This window comes from Macrosteles quadrilineatus, unplaced genomic scaffold (assembly GCF_028750875.1).
Source record: "Macrosteles quadrilineatus isolate MER2022 unplaced genomic scaffold, UCM_ALF_1.0 Scaffold_3__2_contigs__length_128488019, whole genome shotgun sequence".
Classification (NCBI taxonomy): domain Eukaryota; kingdom Metazoa; phylum Arthropoda; class Insecta; order Hemiptera; family Cicadellidae; genus Macrosteles; species Macrosteles quadrilineatus.
Window position 1 is genome coordinate 34,211,757 of NW_026542596.1, and position 18,074 is coordinate 34,229,830.

General features: G+C 40.1%; 1 protein-coding gene across 2 annotated transcripts in view; it reads left to right on the forward strand.

Annotated features, from left to right (window-relative positions):
* LOC128990635 (oxysterol-binding protein-related protein 1-like) overlaps positions 1-18,074 on the forward strand; it is a 102,469-nt gene that overhangs the window by 28,209 nt on the left and 56,186 nt on the right. For both annotated transcript variants that reach the window (XM_054413112.1, XM_054413114.1), the window contains exon 6: positions 11,679-11,824. In XM_054413112.1, coding sequence (XP_054269087.1) covers positions 11,679-11,824 — 146 coding nt within the window. The remainder of the gene's footprint in view (positions 1-11,678; positions 11,825-18,074) is intronic.

Here is an 18,074-nt window from a genome sequence, read left to right on the forward strand (position 1 = left end):
CACTAACAATTATCTTCCTTTTAACCCTTTTTACTTCTATAGCAACCGGTCTATTGGTACTAGCTCGGTTTTGAGGGCGCCACTCCGTTCGGAGATCTCTCATAAGAGTTTACAACGGAGAGAAAAACTCTTCTCGTGGTTGCTATGGTAGTAAGGCAGAGAGTTAAACTTTACCTAACCCGATTTTCATGTCTGATGCCGTAACATCAATACCCTAATGTATTTTAGTAAGTCTACCTGATCAATCTCAAACAAATATGCAAATATACAGTACCCAATATTATTCAAATAAATATTTACCAACTGACTTAAGACTAAGATAATAAGATACCAAAAGGAAATTATCCAACCAATCAAGGTTAATACCACTCAAATTAGGCAAAATCTGTTTAACTGTACTGAAAGAATTGGCCTAAGCCACACTTGCAATCTGTTGTTTGATTGTCCACTAATCTAGACAAGTTTAAGGAGATCAATAAAAAGAATGATATTTCTGAAAGAATACGATTAACTTTAATCACTGATTGTGTTTAAGGCACTTTTGAAAGTTCAAACAAGTTACAAGAGTTAATAGCAAACAAATGTTGGTACTCTGAATCAGAATAATGACGTTGACAACAAAGATACAATACAAATTTATACAAAATCTCAATGGTTAAGGCACTTTGGCAAAAATCAGACAATGTAAACAAGTTATTAATCTAAATAAATGGACCCTTTATACGACAAGTAATATATCTAAACAACTTAATTATCTATACAAATACGCTGACGGTGGCCACCCGCTGAAATATCAAATACATAAAGGAACATGAATAACAGGAACATCAAACATAGGCCTAACCTAACTTAATCTACAAATTTTCCCCCTCCCTCCAACCAGATGAATTGGCCCCACAATCCGGAATCCCGGAAAATCCAAAAGTGAATTAGTTCTGTGTCAATCGCACTGTCCACTGTTTGAAAGGCTGGCCAGCAACCAATTAACTGTTCTTCCAAGAGTGAAGTTACTCTAATGGCAAGATACTACAAGTTATCACTTATCGGTTTGAAGCGAAGTCCCTCAGACTCAAAGGGGGGGGGGGTTCCACAAGTCCGTTTAGACCAAGGTAGGCCTAAGTCTAGCCGTGTCTGGAATAGGCTCTGCTCTCCACGTACAAGCGCACTCCACCAGTCTCTCGGGCAGTCCACAGGCGAAATTCTCAAGGCACGTCAGCACTGCACGGCAGTAGGATACCAGAGTACCAGAGTACCAGAGTACCAGCCCTATATAAATCCCAAAATATAATAGTATGGCGTATACGGTACACAATATTTACACTGTGGGGGGAGGGGTTAGGCCTATTGTGAATTACAAACAACAAAAATACATAAGGTTCAATATAAAGCTAAATAAACATGAAATTTGCAGGAGACATAATAAAATAATTTACAATTATACGGACATTTACCTATTACACAAGAGAACAATCTAATAGTTACACAAAATTCAAAATGAGAGCAAGTTGCGCTTTCGCTTCGATCAAACAAAATCAGTCTCGGCTTATTTACAAAATATTTTCCGCGCCTTATGACTTTCTGAAATGGGCATGACTCAATTCAGCTTAGGCCTAACTCTCTTGTGAGATTAATTTGCAAAATAGGCTACAACAATTATTCAAGTAAAATGGCAACATGGGAAAAATACTAAACCTAACCTAACCTAACCTAAAATGATATACTCTTCTTGCACCACAAACCCAGCATATTACCTACTAACCTTGAGCCTAAGAAATAGGGCTTATGAGAACACTTGGGTTTTTTTTTCCAGTTGAATAGGCTAGGCCTAGGCATAAAATTCAAGTTAACAAAATTATAAAATTTAAAAATCTACGATTGATGAATTGAGAGGCAAACAACAAATCTAGGCTATTAGTATCCTTTAAATTATCGAAATTATTCCCAAAAGCAAAACTTGGAAACATGTGCGTCACACCTTGCAAACTTTTACATGAAAAAGATCCAAGACCGGAGGCCTATCTTACACATTTTAAACAAAACAGAACTATTTTACAATTAATTAGCCTATCAGACAACATGGTTTAGTGAATATTCTACTTATTCCACATTGAAATCTCACTTGAATCAAAGAAATATCTCTAAAAGTTACATTTTCTACAAACTTGTTCAGAACCAGACATGAAAGGAATGTGACGACAAAGTTTGAACTTTTAATTTAGTTTTCCTTTAAATCAAAATTTTGAATCATAAAATGAAATGAGAAAATATGTTAAAAATACGAATTATTCCTCTGCCTTACCTCTAATATCAGCAATTTGGTGCTTTTAATCCTTAATATCAAGCGAGGGCTTCTTTAAGATGTTCTTTCTTCGATAATCAAAAATGGAAAGGACCTAATTCTAGCCGGGCGTTCACTGCGCCAGCCACTCACTCCATCCGAATCCAATTGGAACCTAGGCCGTCTGTTAGCCTCAAACATGATTTTTTTTCCATGACTTCTTGGCGTTGAATATTCTTACAATCGACCGAGGGTTATTATGGCCATTGTATGAGCGCTATTCTAAAATACAATGTTGAAAGTAATTGGTTGGGTGATCAGTCCAACCTCCAATGGTGGCCCACAATCGGATTGTTACAACACTCCCCCACCAAAAGAAAATTTCCCAAATTTTCTCACTAGTTGTACGGTTTAAGGTCAGAGATATGCCAGTTTCCAATGATTTTGCCCTTCTCATCTTTAAGTTGGTAGACAAGTGGAGATATTTTCTTTGATACAACAAATGGTCCAATGAATTTAGGAGCCAACTTAGCACAGACAGCCTTGGTGGCGTCAGATAAGACGAAGTTTCTCTTCCACACTTTATCGTTCACGCTGAAGTTAAGAGGCCTTCTTCTAAGGTTATACCTCTGGGTGTTCTTCTGGTGGTCCTGTATTAGTCTTCCCTCAACATCCTTAAACACCTTTTGTAAGTCCTTCAATTTCGCTCCAAAGTTAGCAGGATCTTCGACGAAAGGTACCTCCTCTTCATTACCATGGTCTTGGTCCGGTGGCACAGTTTCCCAGTTACGTTTAAGTTCTCTCCCGAAGTTCAGGTAGGCTGGCGAATAACTGGTTGTGTCGTGTCTGGCTGATCTTAAGGCAAACCCAAGCTTTGGGACCTCTCTATCCCACGACTTGTGGTTAGTTCCCACATAGGCTCGCAACATATTCCCCAAAGTCTTATTAACCCTCTCTACCGGGTTAGCCTGTGGATGTCGGCTTGCATTGTAAAGAATTTTTATCTTGTACTCGGTAGCAAGTGATTTTAATGTTTTACCCGTGAACTCTGGGCCGTTGTCACAGATCAGATATTTTGGTATTCCCCATATGAGGAAGGTCTCTTCCAGGTGTTTGGTGACTAAGTTAGAAGTAGCTGCTCTCAATGGAAATAACAGTGGGAACTTTGTAAATGTATCGGTAACTACCAATAGATACTTGAATCCAGCGTTGGATCTGGGGAAAGGTCCTAGGAGGTCTGCCGCTACCATCTCCCAAGGCTTACTGATACCCCGGCGTTGGCCCATGTACCCTGCGGGTTTTTGATTATCATCTTTAGTCTGTTGACAGACATGACATCGAGCTACATACTTGGAAACATCGGATTTCATTTTAGGCCAATAGTAGAGACCTTGCACTCTGATTAAAGTTTTATGGGCACCTAGGTGACCTGCTGTGGGTTCATCATGATGTCTTTTTAATATATCGGAGCGGGCGTACTTTGGGACTACCTCCTTCCATTCGGATGTGGTTTCCAGTTGGTCTTTAGTAGAAGGCAAGAACTTAAAGAGCTTTCCATTATCAACTCTCCACAAAGGGTACTTATCACCATGATCCTTAACCTCTTGTAGCATTTTCTCATACCATTTGTCCTCAAGATGAGTGCTGTCCTTTAGACAGTTTAACTGTGGAGCGGTAGTTCGAGATAGCATGTCAGGGACTATATGCTCCTTTCCTTTGCGGTGGATTAGCTGGAAGTTGTACGGTTGTAAACGTAAAGCCCAACGTGCCAAACGCCCTTGGGGGTCTTTGAGATTGTGTAACCATAATAGACTGTGGTGATCCGTAATTACCGTGAACTTAGTACCTTCGACATATGGCCTAAAGCGTTCTATGGCCCATATAACTGCCAAGCACTCCCTTTCCGTGGCTGAGTGTTTTTGTTCCCCTTTTGTTAGGGTTCGACTGGCATAGGCCACTACTTGCTCTCCTTGTTCTCCCTGCTGACTTAAAACGGCTCCCAAGCCAACTCCTGAAGCATCGCAGGATATAATAAATTCTTTAGAAAAATCGGGACAGGTCAAAATTGGGGCTCGTATCAGGCAACTCCGGATATCTTCAAACGCCTTCTGCGCTTCCTCCGTCCATAAAAACTTGTTGTTCTTCCGCAAGAGCTGGGTTAGAGGGTAGAGTCTGGTAGAAAAATCCGATATAAACCGTCTGTACCAAGACGCTGTCCCTACAAACTGTCTCACAGACTTTTGGCTATTTGGAGTAGGCATATTTAATATGGCATCTACCTTCTCAGGGTCGACCTTCAATCCCCGTTGGTCCACTATGTATCCAAGATAACGAAGTTCAGAGCGGCATATGCGACATTTTTCTTTGTTTAGAGTGATATTAGCTGAGCGCAAACGCGTAAAAATTTCTTTCAATACTTCCAAATGGTGGTCGAACGAGGTCGTAAGTACTATCACATCGTCCAAATAGACAAACACATGAGGTTCGAGATCTCCGCCGATGATGGAGTCAATAAACCTTTGCCATGTGGCGGGGGCATTGTGTAGGCCAAATGGCATACGAGTAAATTCAAAGAGACCACGCCCAGGGACCGTAAACGCAGTTTTATCCTGACTCCCTTCAGCCATTGGTATCTGCCAATAGGCGGACTTTATATCTAAAGAAGACAAATACCTTGCATCCCTCAATCTGTCAAGTATAACAGTCACTTGTGGTAGGGGGTAAGCATCCCGCTTAGTAACAGAATTTAGTTTACGATAATTGACACAAAATCTCTTGGAGCCATCCGGTTTATCCAATAAGACGATTGGGGAGGCCCAAGGGCTCTTTGAAGGCACAACCACACCTAATTCAAGCATCTTTTCCAGCTCTTCATAGACACACTCTAAGCGTGCAGGCGACAACGGGTAGTACCTCTGTTTAATGGGGCGAGCGTCCCCTGTGTCAATGACATGTTCAACAAGATGGGTTTTCCCTAACAGGGTATTAGAACTGGAGGTGGTGTTGTTAAATTCCGTTTCCATAAAAATCTGTAGTTTCTTCCTCTCCTCTGGCTTCAGGTGGTCTTCGTCATGTAGGCCTCCCTGGACCTCTAAAACGCTGATCTTCTTGGGTGCAAACTCCCATGTTTTATTGTGAATGTCCGCCACAACCTGCATCTTCTCCCAAAAGTCGATTCCAAGAATAAGAGACTGTTTAAGAGAGGGCACAACAAAAATCTTCACATCTCGTGTCCTATCTTCTAAGGTAATTGGAGCGATAATATAGCCTTGAATTTTATGTCGTCCGGCATCAGCCGTCTCTACCCACTGGTTTTCTACTGGCCTGAGTTGGGCAGGAAATTTATCTAAAATCTCTCTTCCCTCCTGACCGAGAACAGTATTAGAAGCACCTGAATCTAACAAAGCTCTATACTTTTTACCAAACACTCTGACGTCAAGATAAGGTCTACGGTCCAGCGGAGCTTCCTGAAATTTATAATGGTTTAGGCCTAACTTGGTATCTTTTTGGACACGGGAGTCAACTGGCTCTTGACAGCTGGCTCCCGAAGCTACACGTTTTTTGGAGAACATGTCGGGCATTTAGTTTTTACCGTATCTGCTTTCCCACATCCGTAGCAAAATCTTCTTCTTTCTTTCGGACACGCTGAGAAACGATGGCCGGCTTCAGAACAATTCCAACAGACTAGGTTACCAGTGGTCTTAGATGGGTGATTACTAACAGCTGCTACTCTTGCTGATGGGGCTACCCTCTTCTTTCCTGACTCCACATAGGCCAAATCTGGCTCCAAAAAATTTCCACTTCGAGGCTGTTGTCTGGAACATTCTGCACGGAACCGACCTGCTTCGGCTCGTCGACCCATTTGTCGCAACTCTTCCAAAGTCCTAACTTCACATAGGGATAACCTGTCCTGCAAGTGGGGGTGTATGTTATTCAATATTTGAGCCAATTGCGTTGATTCCGGAACCGGTTCTGCCAATCTAGTGTACAATCCTTCCATCGCAGCTATAAAAACATCAATAGGTTCATGTTCTCCCTGAATCCTGTTAAAAATTTCTCTCTGGAGTCTGATGTCATAGTCTGGGGACTGGAAGACAATACGCATCTCCTTACAAAGTTCTTCCCAAGTTTTTACTCTCCTCTGAACAGACCTATACCAAACTAAAGCCTGACCAGAAAACAAATCAACAGCTGCATCAAATAGTTCCAGTTGACTAACTCCTCGGGCTCTCCTCAACTCTTCAACTCGCTGCAGGAAACTCCCTACACTCTGACTCGACTCGGGGTCATATTTCAATCCCCACTTATACACTGGTACCGAGTTGGACCTGACAGTGGCTTGGGATGAGCAACCATTCGGCTTGGATCTGGCCGGAACAGAAAATTCTTGGTCTGGAGGTCTAAGGTCGATCAAAGGTTGTGTTTGTATCTGCTGTGGTGCTACCGTAGGCGCGATTGCTCCCCTGGTTTCTAGAATGCTGAGATCTTCTTGGTGTTGGTCGTTATCTTCTATCACCTTCCCATCTCCCTTAGGTACATCTTCTTGGCGTTCTTTTGACAGGGCGTTAACAGCATCTCTAGTCCTCTTGAGTAGGGCATCTTTGGTTTGTTGTGATTCATCGTCCTGCAATAGCAATATCGGGATTCTCTCAATACGCTTATCCAAGTGGTTTAGCCTTGCCAGAAGTCGGTTGTACTCATTGTCTTTGCCATTTCCCTCATAATTGTCCACCATTTTCTCGATATCATCAATTGTAACCTCACATTCAGTCAATTCCTTAACTACATCCATATTATTAATAACCTTCTCAACAATAGCTGTATTGTTCATTAAGCATTGGTTGAGCCGTTTCCTTAGCTCATCCGCTGTTCCCGTTGCGGGTTGTCCCCTGATCTTCAATTCATAGGCCACTTCAGATTTCCTTAAGTGGTAGCAATTCATATTGATCAACAAAATTGAGTTAAATAACAGTACAAAGAAGGTTCACAGACACTAAGACTCCGAATAAATTCTATGAAATATAATAAACTGTGGAGATCGAGGTAACACAATGAAACTTGTCCCTTCTAGACCCTCAGTCTAACATAAACCAATGCAATGAAATAACTAACTCAGGCCCCACGTTGCGGGCGTCATTTTGCAGCCTCACAAACTGCTGTGCCGGGCTTTGCTCAGGGAGATGGGTCGGGTTCACTAACAATTATCTTCCTTTTAACCTTTTTTACTTCTATAGCAACCGGTCTATTGGTACTAGCTCGGTTTTGAGGGCGCCACTCCGTTCGGAGATCTCTCATAAGAGTTTACAACGGAGAGAAAAACTCTTCTCGTGGTTGCTATGGTAGTAAGGCAGAGAGTTAAACTTTACCTAACCCGATTTTCATGTCTGATGCCGTAACATCAATACCCTAATGTATTTTAGTAAGTCTACCTGATCAATCTCAAACAAATATGCAAATATACAGTACCCAATATTATTCAAATAAATATTTACCAACTGACTTAAGACTAAGATAATAAGATACCAAAAGGAAATTATCCAACCAATCAAGGTTAATACCACTCAAATTAGGCAAAATCTGTTTAACTGTACTGAAAGAATTGGCCTAAGCCACACTTGCAATCTGTTGTTTGATTGTCCACTAATCTAGACAAGTTTAAGGAGATCAATAAAAAGAATGATATTTCTGAAAGAATACGATTAACTTTAATCACTGATTGTGTTTAAGGCACTTTTGAAAGTTCAAACAAGTTACAAGAGTTAATAGCAAACAAATGTTGGTACTCTGAATCAGAATAATGACGTTGACAACAAAGATACAATACAAATTTATACAAAATCTCAATGGTTAAGGCACTTTGGCAAAAATCAGACAATGTAAACAAGTTATTAATCTAAATAAATGGACCCTTTATACGACAAGTAATATATCTAAACAACTTAATTATCTATACAAATACGCTGACGGTGGCCACCCGCTGAAATATCAAATACATAAAGGAACATGAATAACAGGAACATCAAACATAGGCCTAACCTAACTTAATCTACAAATTTTCCCCCTCCCTCCAACCAGATGAATTGGCCCCACAATCCGGAATCCCGGAAAATCCAAAAGTGAATTAGTTCTGTGTCAATCGCACTGTCCACTGTTTGAAAGGCTGGCCAGCAACCAATTAACTGTTCTTCCAAGAGTGAAGTTACTCTAATGGCAAGATACTACAAGTTATCACTTATCGGTTTGAAGCGAAGTCCCTCAGACTCAAAGGGGGGGGGGGGTTCCACAAGTCCGTTTAGACCAAGGTAGGCCTAAGTCTAGCCGTGTCTGGAATAGGCTCTGCTCTCCACGTACAAGCGCACTCCACCAGTCTCTCGGGCAGTCCACAGGCGAAATTCTCAAGGCACGTCAGCACTGCACGGCAGTAGGATACCAGAGTACCAGAGTACCAGAGTACCAGCCCTATATAAATCCCAAAATATAATAGTATGGCGTATACGGTACACAATATTTACACTGTGGGGGGAGGGGTTAGGCCTATTGTGAATTACAAACAACAAAAATACATAAGGTTCAATATAAAGCTAAATAAACATGAAATTTGCAGGAGACATAATAAAATAATTTACAATTATACGGACATTTACCTATTACACAAGAGAACAATCTAATAGTTACACAAAATTCAAAATGAGAGCAAGTTGCGCTTTCGCTTCGATCAAACAAAATCAGTCTCGGCTTATTTACAAAATATTTTCCGCGCCTTATGACTTTCTGAAATGGGCATGACTCAATTCAGCTTAGGCCTAACTCTCTTGTGAGATTAATTTGCAAAATAGGCTACAACAATTATTCAAGTAAAATGGCAACATGGGAAAAATACTAAACCTAACCTAACCTAACCTAAAATGATATACTCTTCTTGCACCACAAACCCAGCATATTACCTACTAACCTTGAGCCTAAGAAATAGGGCTTATGAGAACACTTGGGTTTTTTTTTCCAGTTGAATAGGCTAGGCCTAGGCATAAAATTCAAGTTAACAAAATTATAAAATTTAAAAATCTACGATTGATGAATTGAGAGGCAAACAACAAATCTAGGCTATTAGTATCCTTTAAATTATCGAAATTATTCCCAAAAGCAAAACTTGGAAACATGTGCGTCACACCTTGCAAACTTTTACATGAAAAAGATCCAAGACCGGAGGCCTATCTTACACATTTTAAACAAAACAGAACTATTTTACAATTAATTAGCCTATCAGACAACATGGTTTAGTGAATATTCTACTTATTCCACATTGAAATCTCACTTGAATCAAAGAAATATCTCTAAAAGTTACATTTTCTACAAACTTGTTCAGAACCAGACATGAAAGGAATGTGACGACAAAGTTTGAACTTTTAATTTAGTTTTCCTTTAAATCAAAATTTTGAATCATAAAATGAAATGAGAAAATATGTTAAAAATACGAATTATTCCTCTGCCTTACCTCTAATATCAGCAATTTGGTGCTTTTAATCCTTAATATCAAGCGAGGGCTTCTTTAAGATGTTCTTTCTTCGATAATCAAAAATGGAAAGGACCTAATTCTAGCCGGGCGTTCACTGCGCCAGCCACTCACTCCATCCGAATCCAATTGGAACCTAGGCCGTCTGTTAGCCTCAAACATGATTTTTTTTCCATGACTTCTTGGCGTTGAATATTCTTACAATCGACCGAGGGTTATTATGGCCATTGTATGAGCGCTATTCTAAAATACAATGTTGAAAGTAATTGGTTGGGTGATCAGTCCAACCTCCAATGGTGGCCCACAATCGGATTGTTACAGTATAATCCCGGGATCAGCTGAGACGAATCCTGGGAACCCCTAGCCCTGTGCCACTGGTTGGTGTGTTGAACCCTTTGCTAATGGTTGGTGTGTTGAGCCTGGTGGCACTGGTTGATGTGTTGAACCCTTTGAGAATGGTTGGTGTGTTGAGCCTGGTGCCACTGGTTGGTGTGTTGAGCCTGGTGCCACTGGTTGGTGTGTTGAACCCTTTGAGAATGGTTGGTGTGTTGAGCCTGGTGCCACTGGTTGGTGTGTTGAGCCTGGTGCCACTGGTTGGTGTGTTGAACCCTTTGCTAATGGTTGGTGTGTTGAGCCTGGTGGCACTGGTTGATGTGTTGAGCCTGGTGGCACTGGTTGGTTTGTTGAGTCTGGTGGCACTGGTTGGTTTGTTGAGCCTGGTGGCACTGGTTGGTGTGTTGATCCTGGTGGCACTGGTTGGTGTGTTGAGCCTGGTGGCACTGGTTGGTGTGTTGAGCCTGGTGCCACTGGTTGGTTTGTTGAGCCTGGTGGCACTGGTTGGTTTGTTGAGCCTGGTGGCACTGGTTGGTGTGTTGAGCCTGGTGCCACTGGTTGGTGTGTTGAGCCTGGTGCCACTGTTTGGTGTGTTGAGCTCTGTGCCACTGGTTGGTTTGTTGAGCCTGGTGCCACTGGTTGGTGTGTTGAGCCCTGTGCCACTGGTTGGTGTCTTGAGCCTGGTGGCACTGGTTGGTGTGTTGAACCCTTTGCTAATGGTTGGTGTGTTGAGCCTGGTGGCACTGGTTGGTTTGTTGAACCCTTTGCTAATGGTTGGTGTGTTGAGCCTGGTGCCACTGTTTGGTGTGTTGAGCTCTGTGCCACTGGTTGGTGTGTTGAACCCTTTGCTAATGGTTGGTGTGTTGAGCCTGGTGGCACTGGTTGGTTTGTTGAACCCTTTGCTAATGGTTGGTGTGTTGAGCCTGGTGCCACTGTTTGGTGTGTTGAGCTCTGTGCCACTGGTTGGTTTGTTGAGCCTGGTGCCACTGGTTGGTGTGTTGAGCCCTGTGCCACTGGTTGGTGTCTTGAGCCTGGTGCCACTGGTTGGTGTGTTGAACCTTTTGCTAATGGTTGGTGTGTTGAGCCTGGTGGCACTGGTTGATGTGTTGAGCCTGGTGGCACTGGTTGATTTGTTGAGCCTGGTGGCACTGGTTGGTTTGTTGAGCCTGGTGGCACTGGTTGGTGTGTTGAGCCTGGTGCCACTGGTTGGTGTGTTGAGCCTGGTACCACTGTTTGGTGTGTTGAGCTCTGTACCACTGGTTGGTTTGTTGAGCCTGGTGCCACTGGTTGGTGTGTTGAGCCCTGTGCCACTGGTTGGTGTCTTGAGCCTGGTGGCACTGGTTGGTGTGTTGAGCCCGGTAGCACTGGTTGGCATGCTGAATATCCCTACCTCAAGTCAACCATGGCACCAAGCTTAATACTCCCAGGGTTGGGGCGGGCCTACTTATTGAAACCTGATTTTTATAAACAAATCTTTTGTGGAATTTATAGTCTCATTTGCTCATTTACAAGTAAGTTTACTAATTCATGTTAATAATCCTAACGATTTGTCCTCAGGCCAGACGGCGTTTGATCTGGCTAAAGATGCTCAGATGCAGCAAGTGCTATGTGTGAAACCTGTCCGGCAGCTGCAGAAGACTACTACTCGGTTTGACGGTCAGTTACTCAGACGCTCTCGCTTCCTAGGATGGAAACCAGTTTGGGTAAGAATAGTTAAAAATAATATAAGAAAACTAGTAAACCTTGCGGCTCAACACGGCCCAAAATAACATATGAATTTAGAAAACAAATTCATTGTGTTATATATTGACTCTATGTCGGAAATAAAATACAGTAATAAAGCCTTAGAAGGAAAGCAGTCCAGAAATTTTATAGCTGTATGTGTCTTATATTTAGCAAATTAATAAGTTTTCAAGTACGTTATAGTTATTATTTTAATATTTTAAAACACATTTAATAAAAAAATTTATTATATAAAAAAACCAATATGTAGCATATTTGAAGGACATAAAAATAATGCATGAATAAAACCCTTTTAAAAATAAACACTAAAAACAAATATTTTTTTCTCAAAAGTACTTCCTTTAATATTAGTATTTAGTTGTAAAGTCACTTGGAAAAGTCTAAATTCTGATTTTTAAGGATTTCAATTGACTGCCATATTTTGCTGGGTTAAGATAGAGACCTCTAGTTTGCATTGTTAGTTTTCTTTTACCAAGACTTTAAAAATGATTGGTCACTCGATGGGGCTTAACATTTCAAATTTTTTAGTTTCTCCCAAAATCCCCCATCAGGACCTTCAAAATGGGGGGTCACTTGATGGGTGTGACCATTTGAAATTTTTGAGTTTCCCCCTGAAATCCCCCCTTTTGGGGATGTACACGAAGTGGCGGTTATGCCCAAAAAGTACTTCATAACATGCCGAGTACTTCATAAAGGTATGCAGAGTTAAGTTTTTCTAGTATGGGCCTTTAAAAAATTGACAGGGGGTCTCCAGACTTTTTAATAACCCTGTAGGGTGAGTGCACCAGTGAATGACCACTCCCCAGTTAATGACCGTTTTGTAAAAAAACATCATGTTAGGCTTTCTATTTTTCCTAGTCTATCACAAACTGTATTAAAAGTAACTTTGGGCCTAATTAAAATGCACTCTGTGACTGATTAAAAAAGAAAGTGTCAATCATCCTTTTGTAACGTAAACAAAATTAAATGTTTCAAAGCAGTTCATTGTTATGCTTCCCACTATGGCGTCTCGCACAAACATGGTTGGTTGTAATTTATCATGGTTCCTTAATTATTGATTGGAACTGTAATATATTACATGTAAATGTAATTCACAGGTACAATTCTGTACTCATTTAAAGATCAAAATCCTAACCAATTCTATATTTAAACAGGGACGCGTTGCAGAAAGTCAACAGTCCCGGAAGGTCAAATAATTTATACCTGTGCCGCTAGGTCAAAAACTACAATGTATGCAGTGTCTGTACATCAAAAATCCCAGTAAGTCAAATAGTACAGTCCGGGCTAAAAACGTAGTCTATGTTAAAGCAATTGACTTATTGGGAATTTGACCTAATGCAACAGCAGTTTTAATATAACGAAATAAGATAAAATATAAGTTCAGTTTCGCTGAGTCAACAGTGCCGGAAGGTCAAAAGTATAATCTGTTAAAAACAACGATAGTCCTCTCGACGCATGACTTCAATAATTTCGTGTTTTGGTGTACTTAAAGCTGTGCTAAAATTTTGAAATTTGGCACAGAGCTTCTTGGTTAGTCCTACTCGATGACTATTTTGTTGGAACTTTAAACTATTTACCGATCTAATTAATAAAAATTGATTTGTATGGTGAAATGGTTTTAAATCGTGATTTCTAACATGAAAAAGTTAGCATGCGAGATTTTTTGTTTGTTTTTGGGTTGGAGAGGTTTTGTTTGTGGCAAAGTTGTAGCCAAAAGTGTGATGCGTAAAATATATTTCTTTGAATTTTTTACAATCAGTGGTTCAGTAGATAACTTGGGTTGAAGAGGAGGGCAAATTTAGCATTTCGCAACGCATGGAAAGAACTACATCGTACGATGCGACTGCTGAGTGGACTTTTAATTTATAGTTAAGGACAAGAAAAAGATGAATATACAGATCACCAGTACATTCATATTATTTATAAAACATCTTTCTTTTTTACCAGCTTACATTTTTCACTTATAAGAATACATCATAAACAGGGTGTTAAAATAAGCGGGGAGATACTTTACCTAGTAATTCCTTGGGTCAAAGTAAACAGAAAATCAAGGCTAACATTTTGTTCCAATATCATTTCGTTAACCAGATATCCACCATTTTTAACCGACTTCCCCACTACCAACAAAAGGAGGAGGTTCTCAATTTGTCTGTGGCGATGTTTTTTTTTTTCTATGTATGTTCACCAGTTTTCCTGTGATTCTTTTACCGATCAGTGTGGTTCCACCACCAAAATAACCAGGAGAGTTTCTATTTGGATAATATATTTACCTTATATATTATGTTTAAGTATAATATTAGTTTCGGTGAAAAATTCTGAAAACCTTAAATATTTAACATTTATTTTGTTTACATTTGTGCAGATTGTTTACATTTGTGCAGAGAAGGCAATAAATAATAATAACATTCCTACAGCTGTTAGTTGAAACCATTTAAATGAAGCTACAGACAATTCTTCATGAAACAGTTGCTTCATATTTTGATTGATCAATAAACTATTTCTTGTCATGGAGCCTAAATTAATTACATTGAGAAAAATGCTTTTTGTTTTGGTTACTGTTGTATTAAGTCTGTTCTTCTAGTCATATGATTTATTTGTGTTTAAATATCTTTTGTTGACAGATGATTTTTGTAAACATGTTTTTGTAAACATTGGTTTAGTTTTGAAATAGAGTTTGTTGAAACAAGATGTGTGTTTAATATTCTTGGATTAGAAATAGAACAGTTACTATAGAAAATGTATTTTAACGTTTGACCTGATTTGTGTATACAGTAATTCTGTTTTTAGTATTGAATATTCTGACTTACAAAAACATATATGTTTCAGTGAATAGCTGTAAAAATTAAATGCAGTTATTCCTTACACGACCTAAGAAGTGTGACAGTGCATAATCGTCAATTGTCTTAAAAGTGTTAAATATTTTAATTACTAAACATGCATTTGCAGATGTGGAATGTTTATTAATATTCTCTACCCAGTTACTATTATCATATCAGTACTATTATGCGAAAGTCCTAGGGGAAGATGATTTGCAATTTCGACTAGGCTATATCTTGATCAAACAAAACCCCCTACATGACTTACACCACTTTTAGCTGAACCAATCTTTCATATAATATTTTCCAAAGGTACTATACGTGTTAACGACCAATTATCCACTTTTGAGAGATTGTTTAGTGCTGGTAGCTGAGGAATAACTTTCATATTGTTCCAAAAGGCTTGAGACATTACTGTATTTCTTTTTATAATGTAGAAGTACACCGATTGCAGGAAACGATGATGTCTGACATTTCAATGTATCTAGAAAAGACAATTAGTTTTTCATCAGGCCTAATGTAATGGACAACTCTTTCTTTCTTAAGGAATATCTAAAAATGTTTATTTTCATAACCAATGATTATGTAACCTCAACAGGTGACTCAAGCAGTTTTAAAATAATTATTGTTCTGTGGAACTTTTGATTGTTTCAAACAGTTTTGCTTATCAAAAAACCTCAAGTGATTGATATATAAAAAATTATACAGTCACTAAAAATCATGAAATAATTTATTTTTGTAAAAAAATACAACCGACTTCAAACGCTCTAAAAAGAATGAAATAATTTCAATAAAGTAAACTTTTGTATTAAGCAAGCTCACGTATTTCAAGTCGGCGCGGCTCAAACTGCAAATATGATTGAAATTAAATATTGTGTGTGTATTTTGAAAATCAATAAATTGTAGCTGGATAACATAAATATATGAAAAACATACTGAACTGTTTTGTTTTATATTAAAGGAAATATTTTCTTGTATTTTATGTTTACTTCAGAATAAATGCATTATGAAAATAACACACACAAATGTTCTATATGAATAGGAAAATAATTTAGTTTGATATTATGATAGGGAAAAGAAGCTAGTTTAGTATTAAAACGTTACTTTTCAAAGTTAGAAACATTTAAATGCGTTATAATCTTTTTAAAGATACTCGTTAATACCACTATAATGCCGATCCCTGATTACGGTAATAAAATAACACTTAACGCATAACTATGAAAAACACATGCAGATTAACACCTTTAGTTATAGATAGTCACCTGCAATATGGACACCCTCTTTCAATTTTGTATCAAAAATCATCATAGAGCCGCGCCGACTTAAAATACGTGAGCTTGCTTAATACAAAAGTTTACTTTATTGAAATTATTTCATTCTTTTTAGAGCGTTTGAAGTCGGTTGTATTTTTTTACAAAAATAAATTATGTATTTTTTACATACAAATATTTATCTTTGCACTTTTCCAACCGATGTTTATGAAACTTGGTATGTATTGTTACGGGCTTAACAGGTTCTTTACAATAAAAACTTGGCGATTTTATTATAACTATTTATTTACACTAATTATTCTATATTTACAGATATTACAGTTACCTAACACCTAACTAACCCTATCTAACCTAGCTAAAGCCTATTCTAATTTACAAAGATTCTACTTACAGCTAACCTTTACAGGATTTATCACTACTCTGTCACTACACTGTCACTAGTGTCACTACACTGTTACTCTCACTGTCACTAGCACTGTCACTAGCACTGTCACTGCCACTAGCACTGGTCACTCACACCGGCGTGCCGTCGCTTCGATGATTCTCGGAAGACGTAACTCAACTCAACTCCGTGTGCCGGAAGACGGTCCCTTATATAAGCTTTCCGTAGAACATTCGAGAGACTACTCGTAGGCTAGACAAAGGTGTTTACAGATCGCCGTGGAAGCTTCTGGAGATGTCAAACCCCCTATTGACGTAGTCCGTTGACATGGGTCTATTGTCTATCACTGGTGCGTTCGGAAAAACCGTGTAAACAAACAACCCTTTTGAGACGGCGCCTGGCTATTGTTGCGCGGGGCTCCTGACTTGTAACACTACCCCCTCCTTAAGACTGTTCTGTCCCAGAACAGATTTCCCATGAAGCTTGCGATCTTCTGGTCCACCGGAGGCTCCCCATGGGTTGTATACGCAGACCACAATTTCGATGCCAGTGTCCTTAAAAAGTTCCTGTACCATTTTTCTCACAATCCACCATTCCAGACCGTCATAACCACATCCCAGCCTGGGAATAGCAAGCTTTTTGATTCCAATCCGAAGAAGTTTGTCTCGCAGGTCTTTCAGGCTTTTCTTCAACGATTCGTAGGAGGGCTTCTGGCTTGACGCTTCCTTCGTAACGAGGTAGAACAAATGCTGTTCATTGCGCTTCAGGTGAAGGGTGGTGCCAATGGCGGGTCTCTGACGCTCAAGATCTTCAGTCCCTCCAAACTTTTTCCTGAAGACTGTGGCTAAACCTCGCGACGCTCTCAGGTCTTCTGCTACGCAGTGGGCCAAGGCATATTCCACTGGCAAAGTGAAGAGGTCCTTGTATAACAGCCTCGGTCCTTCATTTCCACGTCTTTCAGGCACGATGTCTCTTGGCTCGGTTGAGAGGTTCCGAACTTGTTGTTCCCCTTGTTTGCCGTGATCTCCGTTGTAGGATGCAAGCCTGTTGAAATGGATTAATATGGGTTTGCCGTCTGGTTGCCTCTTAATCCGGTAGATGACGTCATTTAGACGGGAAATAACTTCATAAGGTCCTTCCCACGAGTTCTGGAGATTTGGCGAATATCCACGACGCCTTCGGGGACTATGTAGCCACACGAGGTCTCCAGGTATGAATCCTCCTTTCTCGGCCTTCACGTCGTACCTCTCCTTCATCCTGTCACTTGCTCCGGATATGTTGTGACGGACTTTCTCATGTATCTCGTCTATCATTTTCCCGTTCTTAGACAAGGGAGCCACATCCTGCCTCGATGGTCTTCCTTTATTGTCCATCTTCCGCTGCCTAATGTGCTTTAGGTCTGGGTCCCCCTTCTGATCCTCTGAAAGCTTCTTCTCGTCCTTTTCGTCGTTAATGACAATCACACGACGAACCGATGCACTGTAGTCTTCCTTGTGCGCACAATGATTGCCACTGTCTCCACATTGTCTTCTGAAGAGTGCATCCGCCTTCTTATGGCCCGGCCCAGTGCGATGAGTTGACTCGAAGTCATACTCCTGCTTCGATCCTGGAGGGATTGACTGAGGCTTGGTCCGGGGACGCCCCATCTCTCCGCAGTTCCAACAGCGTGCCTGCCAGTGACGATTTTTGAGTGCCTCCAGAACTCTCTCTACCAGGTCCTCGATGTCCAGTGGAGTTGTGG